Consider the following 20,481-nt stretch of genomic DNA (forward strand, 5'->3'; position numbering starts at 1 on the left):
GTGTCTATGTCAATGTTAAATATCTGTACTGTATATTGACCTGTTTAATGATTAAAAGGTTCTTGAAATGTGAATTGAATGAAATAAAAGATGAGTTTTGTACTCAGACAAGTACAGTGGTTCCAGGTCTCTCCAAAATCACCCTGATCAATTTGCTATTGTATGGATGATAAAATGGCCATCATATGACCAACCAGATTTCTATCTAAACCCTAAGGTACACACCTATTCTTTTTGCTTTATCTTCCCTTTGTACTAGCAATTATCAAGCCGTAGACATTTTATTTCACTAACTGTCTGCAAAATGCAGTTGCTCAAGCAAGGTTTATTAATATTATTTCCAGACTGTTTGCTTTTGTGTTTGAGTGTACCATTTCTTTTAAATGATGCATTCATCTTTAGGTGGTTCTTTACAGAGTAGAGTTTAATACAGTTAATGTGCAGTGTAGGTCAGTAGGCATCCAATCCAATAGTATTATATCGTCAGCATAAGAAACCGTTTGTATCAGATGATCATAAAATTTGAGGGGGAATGTGACCTGCATATGTGTGCAGTGGCACAAAGACTGTACCTTTTGTTATCCAGCCGAATCGTGATAGGTGTGCTGCGGTGGAGATTACTAAAACATTTCAAGAAGTTTTTGGGAATAAAGAAATGCTGTAGTTTAATCAGGAGACTGTGTCAGAAGGTCAGGAAAATTCAATGACTGCAACATATAAAGACAAGGAGCTCTTACTGCAAGGCATTTAATGTCAATAAACTATGCGTCATGGATCATGCTTTTCTTCAGCCTATCTGGGCATCTGTTAGTATATCATTTGATTTAATGCATTGATTCATTCTTCATAGTAGGATTTTGCAAAATACTTTTCCCAAGTTGTCTAGTAAAGCTATGTATCGATATGACACAGGGTCATCTCTATTTCCTTTTGTAAGATCAGAACACCCTCTTTCCATGACGCCGGTATATATCCTGTACTCAACCTTTTGATAAATACGGAATCTGTATAATCAGCCCAAATACATTGTCACTGAATTCTACTTTCAACCATCATGAAATGTCCCAAAACATCAAAAGGTTTTAACTAGCACACGATTTGAGACCTACCTTCCTAGCATATGATGTGTTCCTTGCAATGGCATTGTCCTAACTCTATGTCAAGTGATAGTGTCAAGCCGCAGACAAGCCAGAGACTCCACTGAGCCATGTAAAAGGCTATTCACCTCAATTTGACTGTCAGAACTATGCAGCCCCAAATTCCTCTGTGCCCAGAGCACTATCATCATTTTCCACCTGTCGTCCAGTGACTCTCCACCAATTGCCCAAGCCTTATATTGTGCCCAGACCTTCCATGGTGAGTTTGTTATAGCTGGCACTGTCCCTTCAATTGCAGACACACCAGTGGATGGGGGATTCTTCATATACCTTGCTTGTCAGCAGCCCAAATTAGAGATTTATTATAAAAATGTAATTGCTTGTGATGTTTAATGAATAAACAGAATCTCTCTTTAGAATATATATATATATATATATATATATATATATATATATATATATATATATATATATATATATATTTATACAGTTAAGTTCCATTTAGTCATAGAATTGTACTGTATATACTGCGCATGGGCCCAATCCATATATACATACACAGAAACAGCCATAGAGCTAGCTATATGTTCTATATCATTATGAATATACTTACAGAATGAGTATGTCACTAGGAAGCCAGTGTTCTCCCTGGGGTAAGGACTGATAAACACAAGACGTAGCATGTTTCCATAAGAGATCAGGGTCCCGGTAAACTGCCTACAGTATTTTCCCAAAAGACTTGAATCTGGTTTTGCATCATCGTAGATGCTGAGAGAGTCATCCATACAATTCAACTGTGGTGTAAATCTAAGGGTAACCATATTCAGTGCTATCTGTGTGGGAAAAAAGAACATAGACAGGTTGGTCAGAATGTTTAACCCTAAAACAAGTTGTGTGAAGGTTGTTCAAATAGTTTAAATAAAACACATTTTGCGTACGAGGTATACATTATTTAAATACACCAAAAAACAAATTCTTCTATTGAAAGTGTGCTCTTACACTAGGCCACGCTAGTGGAAGATGTGCACTGTACCAAGGGCAATTAGCACAACATTTGCTGGGGTACACCCAAGTCATCAGGTTGCTGAAGGGGACACGCCACATGGGGCAGATAACAGCCCAAGCTGCAAAATGATGGTCAAATGATAATGAGGAGCTGCTTTAAACACTAAAATCAGAAAAGGGGGCTTTCTTGGGAGTGTCCACGGAAGGATTCACCAGGAATTCTATATCTACCTTTAAACACAGACCTAACATAGCTCAAGGCGTATTTTAAGGTCATTCTGAGAGGAGGATGCTTTCCAGTGGTAGGCCGGAAAAAACTGAAGAAATTCCTTTTTATAATTTTCATTGCCTTTCTAGTAACTATTGGTTTGTACAAGTGATGCTAGCAAGTTATGCATAGTTTCTTCTGCACCACCTTTCTTGCAAAGATAGAAAGAGGTTGTCAGAAACTACTTATGTGCAACATCTAAATTACAATCTTAATGAAAACCTGTCACAAATTACAAAGTGTCAATGGGTGATCATACTGAAGAAGTGCTTATACTATTAACATAGACAGACAAAAAGATAACAATGAGGGCTACATATGTCACTTGCTGCAAATGTGTTACCACAATTAAAACAACCAGTAATCACAAACACAGCCGGTTGTGGAAAAGGTAAGTGAAGACAGCCAACAAAGTATGATATGGGGTGATAGGAAGCTAACATGGATACATTTGTTCTGCTGTAATGCATCCTAACCTTGAATCCTGCAGGTGCTAGAATGTTCCAAGTGCAGTCAGTTAACATGGGATAATCAAAGGGATAGTTTGGTGAAGTCAAAGTTCCACTTGTTCCGTCAAAGTTTCCTCCACAATTTCCTAGACAAAAAAGAAAGAACAAAGGTAATGTCTTCACAACCACCAAACTTGAGGCCATCAGTGATTCCTTCAGCACCAGCAAATCCACGAATTCCCCCAACCCCAACAACACTGTCACATCTCACCCCTCTCTTAATGTTGATAATGTCTATTCCTACCACACCCATTTTAGCTGTCTACCACTGGCCATGCTTTCAGCCTGCCCACAACACACCTTTTATTGTAACAACCAGCACCACCACAAAAATAAAAACACAAACTATGTTTTTGTTTCCTCACATACAAAGATGCTTATCCCACTGAGAACTATTCAAAACAACATACTAGTCTGAATGCATTACGTTTAGTTTTGTATTATTATTTTGAATCTAAGCTCTGTCAAGATGATTGACCATCAGGATAACATGCACACTTCTATTTTGACCCTTAAAACTATCAGGACAATGACGGTTGGTTCTGTAAACACTTAAGAAATCTGTTGATTCTGTCAGATACAGCATACATTCAAAGATTTTACAATGAATTGACTCCATTTCACAAATATTTGGCAGCTGCTCTGGCCAGGTGAAAACCAAGCAATACATTGCAAGTCCACAAATGGGCACACAGTATCAGTCATTTTGCTTGTGATTCAGAAGCAAACATGCAAAGCATCCAGGTGCAAGCAAACCAAAAGCAAATGCAATGTGTACTTTGTTAGTTCGAAAGGGATCATTATCAGTTGGGATAATGACCCTTTCCCAACGTATGGCCCAAGGCGAATATATGGCTATATATTACTACGCCTGTTCGGGTAGTCTGTAAGGATATCCAGGTTGGTACTGTTTATGAGCTTAGTCTTGTCACATTAAAGAAACCTTTTCCACACTGACAGCTCAGAGACTGTTGTCGTCAATAGCGCTAACTTCTCAATTAGGGGTCGAGGGAGGTTATGAAATGAAAGTCAACTGTTTATGAATGGGAATGGAGTACAGAGGTTCTCCCCATTACAACGATTTTAAACTACAATGAGGGTAAGGAAAAGTGAAGGGAGTGAATGGACACATTTCTACCACCAATCTTTAAATTAAAAAAAGAAGGAAGGTGGATGAAGGAGCCTGTAGGTTGACATTGTAGTTGGGCCACTCAACGTGGTTGACATTAGGGCAAAACTATAGATTCTCTAGGAGGTCGATTGTGGTCAATCACAGTTTGTGCATTCTCATGTCAAAAGATGGACACGTGGACATGAGTAGAATATGAGGTCTTATGCCCTGTGTATTACTTATTTGCTTATTCTTGCATGCTAGTCAAGGTTCTGTTGACAGTGACTCACTTCGACTGTCTTCCGTGTGCTTGCTATGGTGCCTTTCTGTGTTGTCCCATCATCAGCCTGGCCAAAGTCACATTAATAAGCAGTTAACAATGTACAGATGCATCTGGAGACTTGATACATCCATGTGGTGTGCATAGGTCCAAGCTGTATATTGCTGCTATACTTTCGGTTACCCAAAGAAACAGAAACAGAAAATGTTTCATTGAGTCTGCCCCAACCTCACTTAGGTTATTTCTAAATGACTGAATGCATCATCACTTTTTCTGATGCACAAGATAATTAATATAGCATTATAGACGGAGGAAAGCAGGGAAGTTAACTATCTCAAGCAATATGGACCCTTTCTAATGCCTTTAAGGCTATTCACAAATGGCGCTAAAAGGTTTTGCAATTGTGGTGCTCAAGTAAATACATGGGTGTAACAGCGAGTTAAGTAAATAGAAAAATGCTTTGGTGAATTAAATGGCTTGTTTTACTAATAAAATAACAAGTTCTGGAATTAAGTTGAAATAATGGATGACACCTTTTTCATTGCTGTTACTGCTGATTCATGTTTTGTATCTATGTTCTTCTTCCCCTTCTTCTTCTGAGGATAATATGAAGAGAAATCATTTATTTTGTTTCCTATCATGTTTAGTTTATCAGGATGCTTGCAATGAAATTAATTATCAGTAGTTATTGCGACTGGATTCCAAGCATTCTGATTGGCTCTGAGGAGGCCAATAATGGCATTCTTGTGATAATTCGTGTGATAATTCAATCAGTGACATTCTCATGCATAGCATAACTTTATACATTTATTTGCAAATTGTAAACTAACCAGTTTAAATTATTCTTATTTTGGGATGCATGTGATATTATATCACTATTAGCACCATGGCTGCCTCCAAACCGGGCTCCATTACCAGGTTCCTGCAATGAGGACTTACCGAGTCATTCCGACATGGAAGGACTCGGTAATTCCTCCATGCAGAAACCATTCCCCATTCCCATTTGAGCCACCATAGGGCTCAATGTCAATGAGGAGGGAGGTAATAACGGGCACTTTACAACTGGCCCGTTATTACCTAACTCTTCCATTCGTGGGACCCGCAAAGGATGCCTGGTTTTACGAGGCATCCTTACAGGGTCCCGCAAAGGGAACCTTGTAATCAGCGCTCCCGTAATGAAGGGTGCCGGTCCCGTACCGGCACCCTTCATTACGGGAGCGCCACCCTTGTAATTAGGCACTATCAGTCACAAGAAGCAGATGCTAAAAGGATGCAATTAAACAATGGGTTGTACATGTCCTAATCTGAAGTTGCTTGTACAAACAAATGGCAAGCTTCCATGTTTGTTAATGAGAATTAAAATTGAACAGGTACATACAGGGTTTGAGATAAGCTGAAAAATATTTTTTTTCTGGGAAAAGCTGTTGTTCTGTTCTCTTTGGTCAAGGGCAATTGCTTCCATTTTCTCAGATGAATGCAAGACTATATTTACCCAGCTGACAAAGTTATATTGGCTTCAATCTGACAGCAACTAAGAGGACGTTCAGTGGAATGATTAACTGAATGACACCAATTTGTTAGGATTGGATTGGCTAACAGGGAAACACTGGTGGAACAAATTACCTGAATGGGAGGCCCTAATCCTTTATACTTCTTTTGAAACCAGCTGTCTCAGAGGGCAAAGCTCCACTTTTCAGAAGAGGGCGGAGTCTACATAACTTCAGATCTGAGGGGGCCTAAATTGGTAAATGACCAATTTTCCAAATTCTCATTTGTAATGCTTACTTCAATAATTGGGAGGCAAATCTAAATTTCAAAGTTGAATGCTATGGAAATAAGAAGCAAACAGCATTCAGAGGTAGCGAGTCTATTGCTTGACCAAAGAAATCTGCTTTTTTAGTTTGCTCATTTTTTTGATCGAATTTTAGCACCAAAATGTAGATGGTGGGTTGAGGTAAGGCAATATTGGTGGGGTTAGGGGTAGGAAGTGGTTATGGGGGCATGGTATAACGGGTCTCATCCTTCATTCTTCATTAAAATATTCGAGCAAAGAAATGAGCAAGAAAATGTAAGCAGTTTCTTTTCAAGCAATAGCCATGCCTTGATCAGATGCCTGCACCCTGAGCCAGTAAACTGCTAATGTTGGTAAAACCTTGCACTTTGTACATTTTTCCAAATTCTGATTTTTTTTGTGATTGTTTCAACTTATTGGGGCTCAATTAAGCAATTTTTACCCATTTTTGAAACATACAACTTTCTTTTCCATGGTTAGAACAGAAAGACGCATAGTAGAATCTTTGTTAGGTAAGCTTTTCAACTTTCCCTGTGCTAGTGAATCACTGAGTTTAGCATGGTACACATATTGGCACATCATCCCAAGATAGCCTGTGCTGCCCCTCATAGTTCTTTAGCCAGGATAAGTGGCTCCATCAAAGCAAAGAGGAACCATACGAGGAATACTTGCAGAGTGTTTTAACCATTTCCACTTAATGTGTTATTCAGGGAATTGTCTGTAAATGTCAACTGTTCCCTGGCCTGCCACTCCACAGCATCACAATTGTAAGTATGATTTTGGTTTTACTGTGTCACAAAGGCTACACGCACATTGTTGATGAGTTGTAGATAGTTTTAACATTGTAGAGGTAAATAGAATAGTTGGATGCTGGATATTTACTCAAATACTGTATTGCTAATATTAGCAAATGCATATTGTTTGGCAATACCATTGTTAATGCCTATATATTATCTCTAAAGAGAATATATGCATAGATGCTAATCAAGAGAGTGAGAGCATCCTTTCTTAATGTGTTTCTATTCATAAATGTAAAATACACTCTATTGCCAGTTTAAATACATGTTGGTTTAGAGATAACACTTTGTAGGGAAACAATTGATAGCATCTACTATTTATCATACACGCAATAAGCACTGGTCATAGATACTCTAGAGGTAGATTCACAACAATTTTGCTGTCCAATAGTAAGTTAGGAACTCAGGTGTAATAGGTCCTCTTTCACTAAGCACACAGAACCAACTTTCCTTCGATCCATGCTTTAGCTACAGCAGTATTCTCTGCCCCAAAATGTGGGCAGCCCCATGTGGGCATTTAAAATGCCTTTCAGGTGGAGGCTAGGCCCTGGCTTGGGGGATATGATGGAAATCATGACAATGATATGGAGATGTTGGGTAGGGGTGGGGGTTGACGTCAAGTTATAGAATGGAAAAGACTTCTCTTCTGTGATTCCAGATTAACAATATGTGCACAAAGGAGCTCCCTTTCCTGGGTGTCTACTTCTAAGCATATAAGTGACAATATTATTTTGGAGGAAATTTGCCAAAATGACACATAAGGAGATACACTAGTCCCACCTGAATTGTATTTTGCATTAAATCTGTTTGATGTGCTTGGGTTACTGTAGACAAACTCTACCAGCATGGTACTATCACTGGCCAACAGTGAGATGCCAAGGCCCTGCCCACAGGTCCTGTCCAATATGATAGGTGAACTCCTGCTGTTGCCATCAAAAACTCTCAGGTAATTGGATTGACAGCTTGTGGAGGACTGGATGTTATAATCATTGATCCACAGGAAAACCTAAATGGAAGAATAGGAAACATGTCATTTCTATTTTGCCTGTTTTAGAACATTGCATTTTAATTTGGATATTTGTAAATTCACATTAATATTGCACAAATTGTCTACAAGAAATACACAAATCAGAATACAATGCCTACAAATTGGTTTCCTTTCTAATCAGAGAGCTCATACAATGTTGATCTGTGTTTTAGAAAGGCTTGGACACAACCTAAAGTACATGTAGGTAGACATTTACATAGGCAAACTCACAGTTACCAGTAGGGGCACTGGAGGTATACATTTTTGGAGTTGTCTCTTAAAACTTGTTTTAAAAATGGATAGCGACGACTCCAGCAGCCTTTAGATAAATTAGATTTTGGATCCAAATATAACCTTGACAAAATATGCTATAAGAAAGAATTGGTGACCCAGGGAAACATGAATCTCACCCTGAAACTATGAAAACCCAAATAAATGTATGCCAAGCCGCGCCATGAGAATTCTAATTTTCAGGCAGGATGCAGTGTTCTCTTGTTATAAAATCTGCTTTACCCTACTGCCCTGTCCTTATAATCTCTTCCCTGCTTTGCTTAACGTGCTGTTAATAAGTCCAAACTATATATTGATGCTACACTTTCCACTACTCAAAAAGAATGTTGGAAAGTGGGACAACCTTTACGGAAGAGTAAGTGTAAAAGCGACGGACATGTTACAACTCGTGGGTGCCCATTTTTTCCTGTATTTTCTGTGTCATTTGTATGGGGTGCAAGCCACAATAGCCCCGTCTACATCCCTCCACCCCTTCCCCAAGCCCTAAAATTAAAAAGAATATACTCATTCCCTGCACTCCCCCGAATATTATTGCATGAATAAATGCAGCAAAACAGTAGCGATGAGTTGGCCCCTCTGAGTTGGATCTGTACAGAAGAAGAGTGCATACTAGTTGGAAAGGCAAGAGATAGCAAAAACTTCTTTCATCAATTCCCCTCATGAAGATATCTTTCTGCAGGAACCTGGAGAAGCCGGCTTGGAACAAATGTTCCCCCAAGAAATGAGAGTGGTGTGTGTTCTATGCAACTGTATAAGCCATTCTAACTAGGGGTAGGCCAAGCTGCAGGACTTCACTTTTGCACACTTTGCAAACTGAAGTCTCATAGTTTCGAGACTGAACCCTACAATCTGTATAGGAGATCCATGTAACTCACTGTTAATCAAACGATGCATAGATGTAAGCACACCCATGATAAACCAGATTAACAGCCTTTTTCGGTCATCTACTATCCCAGACACTTTAAAAGAGGTATGAGTAACCCCTCTCCTTAAAAAGCATTTATGAATCCCAAAACTTTACAGAACTACAGAGCTATCTTAAGTGTCCTTTTTATATTGAAACTGTTGAATGGGCTGCCAAAATTCAACTTCGAGATTACTTGGAAAACGACATGAGACCTGGAGACAGGCAGTCAAGTTTCAGGCCAAATTGATGAACTGAAATGGCCTTAATGGTTGTTAAAGATAGTCTTCAAAGATATCCGATAAAAGACATACAGGCATCTTTATGCTTATGGATCTCGCAGCCACGTTTGACATTTTAGAGCATACAATCGCCCATTATTAGAGTCCACATTGATATGGTTTACATCCTTCATGTCTGATCAAACATGTAGAGTAACGCTAAACGACTGTTCCTCGGACCCAGAGGTGCAGAGGTGTCTCGCCATTGCTTTTTAATATCTACAGCAAGTTGTTTCACAATCTCTTGACTGACCGTGCTTTCAAATTAGGTCAATGATATTGAGATCGTTTTTAAGCAATCAGGTTCATATGACAATACCATTAATTTATTCAGGAGATATTCCGAGACAGTTGAGATAGCTTATTGGCTAGGTCTGAACCAATCAAAAACACACATGTTGTTCACTCTATCCTCTTATGCATTATTTAATAGGCTTCCCAGGTAAATAGTCCTACAAGAATCTGGATGTACAGTTCAGGTTCTTGGTCAGGCAAAGGCTTTAGGTGTAATTTTGGACTATTCACTTTCTTTAGCTTTTGATATAAGGTGTCTATCAAGCTCTGTACATTACCATCTAATTAACTTGTGACAGATTAGGCCCCTGATCTCTGAAGACAGTTGTGCTATCCTAGCTAGAGCCATAAAAGGCGCAGAATTGGACTACTGCACCAGTCTATATGCAGCTTTGTCAAAGCAGTCGACCAGCCAGCTAGAGATTCTTCAAAATGCTGTTGCCCGTGTTGTTACAAACACCAACAAGAGGGCACACATGGCCCCTGTTTTGAGGACGTTACATCAGTGCCCGATCCAAGCCATGGTCAAGTTCAAACTTCCATTCCTCATTGTCTTCCAAGGCTGCGAAGGCAGGTATTTCTTCCGATGGATTGGATTTTATTTACAAAGCGCAACGTTTTCCCAGCATCTTGGTGCTCCCTGTAGGACAGTGAAAGAAAAAAGCCTTAAAGAGGAGCATTTTAAGAGATTGGCAAAATGTGCGGTGAACAGGGGTGGCTCTAAGCGAGAGACCGAGAGAGTTCCAGAGAGTTGCAGCAACCACTGAAAAGGGCTGTACCTGACCGGAGGGACAGTCAGCAGACAGGCATTAGCTGACCGCAAAGCTCGGCTTGGGATGTAAGGCAAGAATGTATCACTGAGATATTGTTCCCCCTGGTCATGGAAGGGCCAGTGGACCAAACAGAGTGCCTTGAACTGAATACGTTTAGTCACTGGTAGTCATTGAAGTTTGCGAAGGACAGGGGAAATATGCCAGCCCTGTGGAGTAGAAGTCGCCAGCCGAGCTGCAGAGTTCTGAATAACTTGCAAGCAATGGAGTACATACTAGGCTGGCCTAAATACAGTGCATTACAATAGTCCAACGACGATGAGACCAATGCCGAGATATCAGAGGCAAGCAGGTGAACCGGAATGAAGAGAGTGACCAGTTGCAACAGCCTAAGCTGGAAATGGCGCCGCTGACAGAGCTCACCTGCGGCTCCATGGACAGGTTGATGTGAGTTTAACCCCCAGGTCCTTAACTGTGGAGACTGACTGAGGAAAAGGGCCCAGGGAGGCCAGCCGGAAAGCAGGTGTCCAGATAGAAGCAACTGCAGGGGGGCCCACCACTAAGACCTCAGTCTTATCTCTGTTCAGTTTAAGCCAATTATCAAGCATCCACTCCCCCACGGCCTACAGACAGGCACGAAATCTGGCAGCTGAACCACAATGTGTATGTTGTCAGCATATGAATAGCAGAGGAAGCCGTGGGAGACTATCAACTTGGTCAGAGGCTGAACATAGGTATTAAATATTGAGATGGCAATCCCTTCAGGAATACCACAAGTGAGAGCCATAGTCGTAGAAAAGAAAGGAGGAAGAGAGAGGATCTGGTGACGATCAGCAAGAAAAGAATAGAACCAGGCCGGAACAGTGCCCGAGAGACCAGCCCCAGCCAGCCGACCCAGCAGGACATTGTGATCGATGGTATCAAAGGCGGCTGATAGGTTCAACAGGATCAGAGCACTGATTTTGCCCTGGTCATGAGTCAGCATGTGGGATGTTTTTATCCACGCATCCAAGCCCTACCTCAAAACTGTGCAGTACTGACATGGAAAACATCATGATGGCCAGAGCTTCCCAGAAAATGCACAGGGAAATGCATGAAGAATATGCTGCCACTCATTTTTGCCGATGTTATGGGCACAGAAGGACACTGCCTAAAACCACCATTGGACTACCCACACAGTAGTCTGAAACCATTGGGAATGGCAATGCTGATTGCCAAAAGCAAACCCATAACTGTTGGGAATTCATTTTCTTAAATCCCAAAAAGGGGTGCAGTACCAGTACTCACCACTATCCAAAAGCCGGCGTTTTAAAACAACACCAGATTTTACTTTTTTGTAGAAAACTGAATAAATGAACCCAAAACATGCCAAAGAAAGACTTACTGAGAGGTGGATACAATGTAAAGTTATATTCTGAAGTGACTGAAAGACACTAAAAATCTAAATGTTTAAATTGACTGAGTGACCTACTTTTGAGTGTCACAGGGGTTTCAATTGTTTAAATGTCATAGTTTTAAACTTAGAATCAGCATTCTAGCTGCATATGTAAAAATGTTTAGTTTTATTTGAATGCAGAAAACTGGGGAACAGAAATGACATGTAGCTAAAAACTGGCTTAAAGAGATTCCAATTTTGCCTGGCAACTACCCCCCATCAGGAGTGAAACTTGAGTCACAGCTGTGTTCGCAGGCCTATCTGCCTTTTGCTGGCCACACTAAGGATATGCCATCTCTCTGATAATTGAATTAAGGGGAGCCCCCACGGAATACAGGAGCTCTGAACACAGCCCTGTCCTGACTCAGGCAAATGTTTTATTGGCGGGAGTCGTAAATGGAGATTACTCCTGGAAGGACAGGGGAGGGGCACTGCCTGTGAGAGCAAGCTGGCTTGGCAGAACTGGAAAAAACAGAAATTCAACCTTGTGCTGGGGGGAAACCACACCCCTTTGGGGGCCAGAACATAACTCTAAAAAAGATGAATAACTCATAGTACGGACTTGTGAAAATTATTTAAATGACACCATAATTCTTGTGATTTTTCTGCCCACATTTTAAGACGTGTTAGGACCCGGTGGTATGTTCAGGGGGGTTTTAGCGGAAAAGAGGATATTACTCAAAATGTGTGCATGTGAAAAATCTGACACTTCATCAACTAATGTCCATACTCCTTGCGCACATGTGTGTAAATTTGGGTTAATGTCTGAAATTGCAAAATCAGTTAAAAAGTGCAAATATTGCCATTTCTGAATGCAAGCCCCCAGGAAGAGCAGATTTGGACAAGGGTATACCTCCTGTGATATGTGAAGGGCGCATGTAATTTTAAACAAATGTGTACCTGTGCAAATATGTTTTTTGAGAAAATATAGATTGTGTGTAATTTGACAGGGGTGGGTTCTCTGTACCATAAACAGACCTCATCAGGATGACACGTCATTTCATTCCCCCAATCAAGTGGAAGCGGATGAAGTGGCCAATGACAAGGGGAGAGGGGTAGGGCCTAGGAAGCTAGCCTCTCCACCCATTTTCAAAACACATAAAAGCAGACAGACAGGACAGATAGGGACCTTCAAATCCATTTGCAGCTGGAAGCTCTGCCGGGAAAATCCATACTTTACCTCCCTCAACCTTCAGAGAGCAGACATAGAGACTTCAAATCTATCAAATTTCCAGAACCAGAGAGAGAGCAGAGCTGACCCAGATCACTGTTAGCAGAACCAGAGACCCAGACCAGACCAGCAGAGCAGAGCTGACCCAGATCACCGTGGAGTGAAGAAAACCTGACCAGATCCGTGGCGAGGCCCATTCTAATTCAAGAATATATTGTGAGTACATAGCAGAACTGTGCAGAACCAATCTCTTAGTTAAAATAATATAATTCAATCTATTTTAATCTAAGTAGAACTGCCTCCTAACTGTCACCTGTCATTTGTAAAGCTGTCACCTGTCATTTTCTAGTTGCAAGCTGCACTTGTCTTTTTGAACTTTAAAATTTCAAATCTGAAAATCGACCTTTATTTAATCGCTCATATCTCCGTAACCGTTTGTGCTAGAGACTTGCAGTAACTTTCATCTGGAAGCTGAGATCCTAGGCTGTCCTAGGACCCCAAAACGATATTGATAGTCCTTGTAGTTCCTCTGTAATCGCGCCCGGCGCACTCGGACAAATCTGCCGCGATTTGACATTTTGCCGCGATTTGCAAATTTCTCAACATGTGAAAACAGCAGTTTTCTTGCTTTCATTTGCCAAAAATTAGTTTAACCTACCAATTACGCCTAGATCCTTGCTAAAGTGAGGCTGAACTCATCCCAAGTATATTTCACTCACCTTGAACTCCTAGAGGGAATTAAAAGCATTTTAGTATATTTTTCACTTCATTGCCAGCACATATAAAAGCATTTTGGGCCTGTGTTTAAAACTCCGATCTGTAATCTAAGCTTGCTGGGGTGAACTGAATTACAGTTGATTGCATTTCTGAGAACTGTGTGCTTTCCTTCCATTTCCTTGCATTGCATAAAGGGGGGAGGGGATTGCCAGAGAAAAGTGATTACATTGTTTTGTTGAAATCATATTGAGTATTTTCTGTACTGCATTTCATTCCACATTGCATCCATTTGAAACCATAAAAGTATTGTTGCTATCTTATCCATCCTATAACCACTCATCATTGATTATAAAGAAGTGTGCTAGTGCCAGACTATCCATTATTGATTACATATCAGATTAAGTGTGATATCCAATTATTAATTTTTTATAAAGTGTGATATATATCTATATTGTTTAAATTCTCAAATAAACCTTTTAACTTGCAAAACAGAACTACTTCTTGGCTCAGTGGGGTCAGGGTTATTCAAAAAGAGGGGTGTTATATAGGGGTAGTCATCCAGAACGCATGAACTGGACATAAAGATATATCAATAAGGGTTTCCATTCAGTATCCCAGAATAGGCATTGACTTAGCTGTAGTGTTGAATTGACAAATTGGGGGCTCGCGCCGGACGTTTGGATTAGATCTATCACTTGTGCAGATTAATACAGCGTGCCAGCTGACCAGATACACATATCCGGTCGGAGCACACGCTGTGTTACGCTGTAAAGCACTCCTCAAAGGAACGCTCTAAGAAAAAGGTCTGTTTTGCAAAAATAAAATACTAATTTCTGTAAGTCAGGACAGAGACCAATCTCTAGAATGACGACCTTAGTAGACATGAAAATAGCCAGAGAGCACTTCTTACATAAGTTATTTGTGAGAGGTGAGTGGACTCACCAGGACCAGACGGTCTGGTTGCAAGCAATCGCACCCCAGATCACGGAAACAGGGTCAGATATATGGAGAGATCAGGGTCCCTTACATGTGGCCCTGAGTGAACTATATTTGGCCCCGAAGGCTAAGGATGAACAAGACAAGATGGTTAGGATAGCGGCATACCTGTACCTATATATATGAGACATGCAGGATAAATGTACTGAAAGCCAAGATCTGGCGAATAAGCGACAGATGGCGTTAGAGAAGGTCCAATCTGACCTGGTCTCTTCTGAGCAGAGGCTGCAGGGGAGCCAGGAGTCAGAAAATGAGAGTAGACAGCACATCATTAAAATAAAGAGGGATATGGACATCCTGCAACAGGAAAAGGCTGACCAGGATACCAGATTTCTGGCCTTGCAGAAGGAGTACCAAGAAGGTTTGGACTCCCTACTGCAGAGCCAGAAAAAGCTGGAGCAACAGTTAGACTTCAATAGGGCATGTGCTGAGCAGGTAGTCACCCTGCAAAGCCACCTAGATAGGGAGAAGGCAGAGAGCAATAAACTGATTTTGAAAGACCTGGATACCCAGGCAGAATTTGACCAGGAGCCCAGAAAGCTGGTGCCTTCCAAAGGCAAAGGGACGACCTGGCGGCACAGATGCAGGCTCTTAGTCAGGAAAGGGATACCTTAGGCCAGGAAGTCTGCCACTTAAAAAGGAAATTGGAAGAAAATCACCTGGCCCACCAGGGACTGGGTGACCTCCAAAAAGAACACCAGGACTTGCTAGAGCACACCAGGAGGGTGGAGGAGGCTCTGGCAAGACAGGAGCAGGCCAATAGGGACACAGCTCAGGAGGTAACCCTCCTGCAGCAAAGACTGGCCCAGTGCTCAAGGACCAATCAGGAAACGCAGAGAGAGAATGAGGCTCTCTGCCAGCACAATGATAGGCTCCAACAACAGGTAGCGATGCAGGAGAGACTGATAGAGTCTATTAAGGCCTTAACTGAGGAACTGAAGGCGCAGGCTCTTGCATTGCAACAGGGAGTAGGGGCGGATAGAGATGAGGTTCGCTGGGAAAGAGAAACTCCTGAGCATAACCCCAGGAGCCCTAGTACCAGAGGCCTTTATTTCTCTCAGTCCCTGGACTCTGCCACCCCCATGTCCCCTGGCGCACATGAGCACAGGGCCACAGGGATGGCAGATTACTATCCAGCCAGAAGCATGGGGCTCATAGGCCAGTACCACCCAGGAATGGAGGGGCGGGCAGCCGGGTATGGGCACCCAAGCACGGTGCAATTTGATGGGGAACCCCAGGTGAGTAGGCCCATTAAGGGCATCCTGAAAACCTCTGCCCAGTTAGGTCAGTGGGGGGGGTACCCATCAAATCCTGGCAGCAAGGAGGGATCTGAAGACTCCTCTGAGCGGTACAGGACACAGGAGACCAGGTCCCCACATTCTGCCAGCCATTCCCAGGCTCGCAGAATCCGGGAAAACCTGGAAGAACAGACGGGAACCTCTGGGAGCAGTGCCTCTGAGTCAGAAGATGAATGGACCAGGGTTACCCGGACCAAAAGGGCCAATAAGACAAAAAGGGCCTTGCTTAAGGACCCCTTAAAGCAGATTAAGGCAATCAGGAGCTTCATCACGCCGTATCATAAGAATGCCAAGTATTCTGTTTGGGAGCACTTAGAGTTGTTTGAGCAAATGATGGAGACTTTCCATTTGAAGGACAGCCAAAGCTGTATCCAATATGTAAAGTGGACATTCTCCCCAGAGTACTCCAGTTTCTTTGCAGGGCTGGAGGACCAAAATCATTCCAGGTGGTCCACCTATAGGGCGGCCATATTAAAACATTTTTCTGTTCATAGAAATCCTCAAGAGGCTCGCAAGGCAGCCTACAATTTACAATGTGGGGAGGATCAGGCCCCACAAGAATTTGTGCAGGAGTTAAAGCGTGCTTTTGCACAGACCACAAGAAGGGTGCGCACGGATAGCAGAGAATTTATTAATACGTTTTTCCATGCCTTGCCCAAATACATAATGACCCAGCTCGTGAGGGATTTTCACGAGAAAAGATCTTTAGACTGGGTCATTGAACAGGCGACCCGGATCTATGAGGTGTAGAAGCCAATAGAAAAGAAAAATAATGCGCCCAAAAACCCCAAAGTCAACAACACCCCTGCTGCTGCCAAGGTGGCAGAGGTAAAGGTCACCCCCGTTTTAGAGTTGGAGATGGGGGGGCCTAAAAACCTACCTGCACCTAATAATGCTAGGCCCAGAAGGTCCTCGGGCCAGTCACAGACAGGGAGCCAGGGAGGTAGTCCCACAAATGGGGTCCCTCGCTCTCCTGACTATGTAAGTCCCCGTTACAAGGGTAATCGACCCATCCTGGGTTATGTGTGGACTCCTCCAGCCCAAGGGGGGGGATCCAGCCAAGCACCTAACCCAGGGAACTTCCCTCCCAACTTCTCACAGGAGGGCAGAAATTCTCCAAATCCTGGGCAGAACTTTTTCCCCAGGTATCCACCCAATTTCCAGCCCCAAAATCCTCCACCCTTCTTTCCCCAATTCCCTGAGCCCAGACAACCGAATCCGGGAGAGGGGAGGCCAAGGGCGGAGGGGTATCCAAATCTTCCCAACCAGGGGTACTACCAAAGAAGGGATAGCTACCCTTCCCGGGATCAGCCCAGGGGAGAAAACAGGGCCCCGTATCAGCCTGAGCGGGTTTCCTAGTTAGAGCGCCAGGTTCAAAACATGGCGCGGGATCTGGGTCACATACTGAGGGCTCAGCAGAACCCTCAGATCGGAATGCCGGCGCAGAACGCACCCAACTCTGGACCTGGTGCTCCAGAACAATGACGGGGGCAGCACCCCGATAACTCACCGGTTCCCAGGGAGGAGGCACAAAGGGAAGGGGGGTGTAAAGCCTTGGAGGAAGCTTCCTTCCTCACTTGTAAACAGCCCCTGGAAACCCAGGAACCGGAAACAAAATCTCTTGCCCCTGAAAGCCTGCCTCCTAAGGAGCAGAGGGGGGGAAGGAGAAACAAAAGACCCAAACAGACTCAGTTTGAGGAGGAGGTACAGATCTTCCAATTTGAGGGAGAGGGATCCTCAGAGGATCCTGGGAAAAGGATCTTCTCCTTCAGAGAGGGGGGAACTCCTCCCAAAGATAAATGGGTCCCAAGGGATGCAAATCCAGACTGGGGAGAGGTGGAGACTGAGCTACCGCCGCCCACCATCTCATCCCAGAACCAACAGCAAGAAAATCCCCTGGTTCAAACCCATCCTGGTGACTGCCTCCAAAAAGGGGGGGGCGGCCCAAGACCAGAGCCAGGGGAACCCACAATGGCTCTGATCTCCAGTTGCCAAATTTTTCTTTCAGATTCCCAAGGCTCTCCACAGAATTCTGCCCAAATTTCTTCTCTTGCAATGTCCAAAACCAGAAAATTAGCCCACCAGTTGTCCAAAAATGTACATTATCTGTGCCCCCTTGAGGGGAAGGAGGGAAGATATTATGCCCCGGTACAAGTACAGGGGCAGGGTACAATTTTGGCACTGGTGGACACTGGATCTCAAGCTACCCTTCTGTCCAGAAGGGCCTTTGACGAACTGAATGCAGGAAGGGGAGAGAATTACCAAATTCCTCTCACCTCACTTCCTGGACAACTGCAGAACTTTGACGGGAAGGAAATTCCCGTCGAGGGGACGGCAGACTTGGACATTAAAATTGGGCGACACAAGTTGAAACACCCAGTCATAGTTGTGACTCCAGAGGGCACCCCTTGTTTACTGGGGAATGACCTCCTGAGGAGCTTGTCACCCTTAATAGATTGCGTAAACAAGGTCCTCTGGACCCAGACTAGCCGACCAATAAAATTAAAACAGAGTGTCAACCATGTTAGTTTAAACGGCACCTGCCACATGGTTGAACAAAAACCTGACCAAGTAGAATTTCACTTCCAGAATAGCCAAATTCCAGACGTGACAGTAATAGCAGTAGGACAACAGACTGGTGATGGAGGGTCCTCTCTATTTCTGAAAATCAACCTTCCTTCCAGTCTAAAGTGGTACTCCACGCTGGAAGGAAACACTCTGAAATTCTTTACAAATCCACAATCAGATATTACCACTCCTATAGTCCAGAAAGATGTGAAATCAGCTCAGAGCCTGGCTGATATTCAGCAAATTGGAGAGCAGTTGTTCATCCCTGTCCAGTTAAATGATGGGAAGGACTCTGTTCTCGCTCGAGTGTGTGTGAACAACGGTAAGAGCTTCATCAGCGAAGCCATGTTCCGCCAACTCCCGAAAGATCCAGCCATTCCCACCTTCAAACTGATAGGCAAATGGGAAATGGATCTGGAAGCACCTAATTCCAAACATCTCCTGCCAAGCAGGTATATGCTCAAAATCTCCATTGGCAACAAGAGCATAGTCCACAATTGTTGGGTCGTGCGAGACGTCCCTGCCGCCTTTTACTTAGGCAGTGACATTCTCAATCGCTTCGCCATTAGTTTGGACCTAATAAACTTCAAAGCTTGGTCCCGATTAGCGCATAATCCCATGGGCTTTGATGATCCAGAAAGAGCATTTAGGTAAGCTCAATTGCTACCTTATGCAGTTGAAATTCAGATCAAAGAGGAAGTCACCATCCCAGAAAGGACCCGACAATTCTCCCTGGAAGTGAAAGCTAAAAGAGGACAATATTTGCAAAACCCTGATGCTTATATACATCTAAACGCTTCTCTCCAAAAGCAAGGGTTGGGGGTAAACCCAACTCCATTAGTCAACATAGAACATGACACCATTCCAATAGAGGTGGATAACAGCGACTTAAAGAGTATTACTCTAGCCGCAGGCACCATTATTGAAATGGCGGTTGATGACCGACATTTTTCCATAGATTTAGGTAATGAACTGTTAGGGCCAATCCCCAAGGACTGCTTTGACAGTGACAGTGATGACAATACAACACCAGACAGGATTTTTACCCGGCATGGGGGGAACTTCCTGGTGTACACTTCCTGCCCCTATGGTAAGGAAGATGTGAGTTGTGACTTCAGGAGGGATGAGGTGATTTTCCAGGTCCATGAGGGCTGCCTGTCCCACCTGAAGCCTCCAGTCCAAATCAGCACTCTGACCAGGGACTTCTCCACCCAGCTGGAGGAGGCCGCTGAAATAGCCAAACCAGAAGTCTTTCCAGGCTTCAGGCAGATGGTGGAAGAGAGAGTCAACCTAGCTGACGCCTGTGTGACTCTGGAACAGAAGCAAAAGTTGAAACAAGTTTTCTTGGATTTCCAAGATCTCTTTGCGGTAGACTCATATGACTGTGGTCGCACTGACATCCACACAACAACAATCCCCACGGACCCTGGCATGACTCCTGTGTTTGTGAAGCAATATCGCTTGCCTCTCGCATCAATGGAGTCCCTTACTGAAATAATTAAGAACCTTGAGTCCCGGGGAATAATCCGTCCAGTTCACAGCACCTTCAATAATCCGGTGCTGGGAATATTGAAGCCAAACGGCCAGTGGAGATTCTGCGCCGACCTCAGGGAGCTCAACAAACGGGTCCATACTTCCCGATGGCTTCTGCCCTACATTGACCAAGGGCTGGCCCAGATCCAGGGGTCACAGGTATTCACTGCAATAGACCTGACCAATGGATACTGGACCGTGCCTGTCAGCAGGGAGGACCAATACAAACTGGCTTTTACCTTTGGGGGCCAGCAGTACACATGGACCCGGACTCCCTTTGGATACCTTAACTCCGGTAATGAGTTCAACATTTTCCTACATAAGGCCATGCCCGACC

The 20,481-nt window shown here is 43.3% G+C and overlaps 1 protein-coding gene across 1 annotated transcript in view; it reads right to left on the bottom strand.

The window, feature by feature from the left end:
- LOC138503508 (astacin-like metalloendopeptidase) overlaps positions 1 to 20,481 on the bottom strand; it is a 151,002-nt gene that overhangs the window by 25,286 nt on the left and 105,235 nt on the right. The window contains exons 12-14 of the mRNA XM_069623294.1: positions 7,640 to 7,865; positions 2,847 to 2,965; positions 1,711 to 1,930 (exon numbers count right to left, since the gene is read on the bottom strand). Of these exons, the coding sequence (XP_069479395.1) occupies positions 1,711 to 1,930; positions 2,847 to 2,965; positions 7,640 to 7,865 (565 nt within the window). The remainder of the gene's footprint in view (positions 1 to 1,710; positions 1,931 to 2,846; positions 2,966 to 7,639; positions 7,866 to 20,481) is intronic.

Source organism: Ambystoma mexicanum, chromosome 11 (assembly GCF_040938575.1).
Source record: "Ambystoma mexicanum isolate Mex_15411 chromosome 11, UKY_AmexF1_1, whole genome shotgun sequence".
Classification (NCBI taxonomy): domain Eukaryota; kingdom Metazoa; phylum Chordata; class Amphibia; order Caudata; family Ambystomatidae; genus Ambystoma; species Ambystoma mexicanum.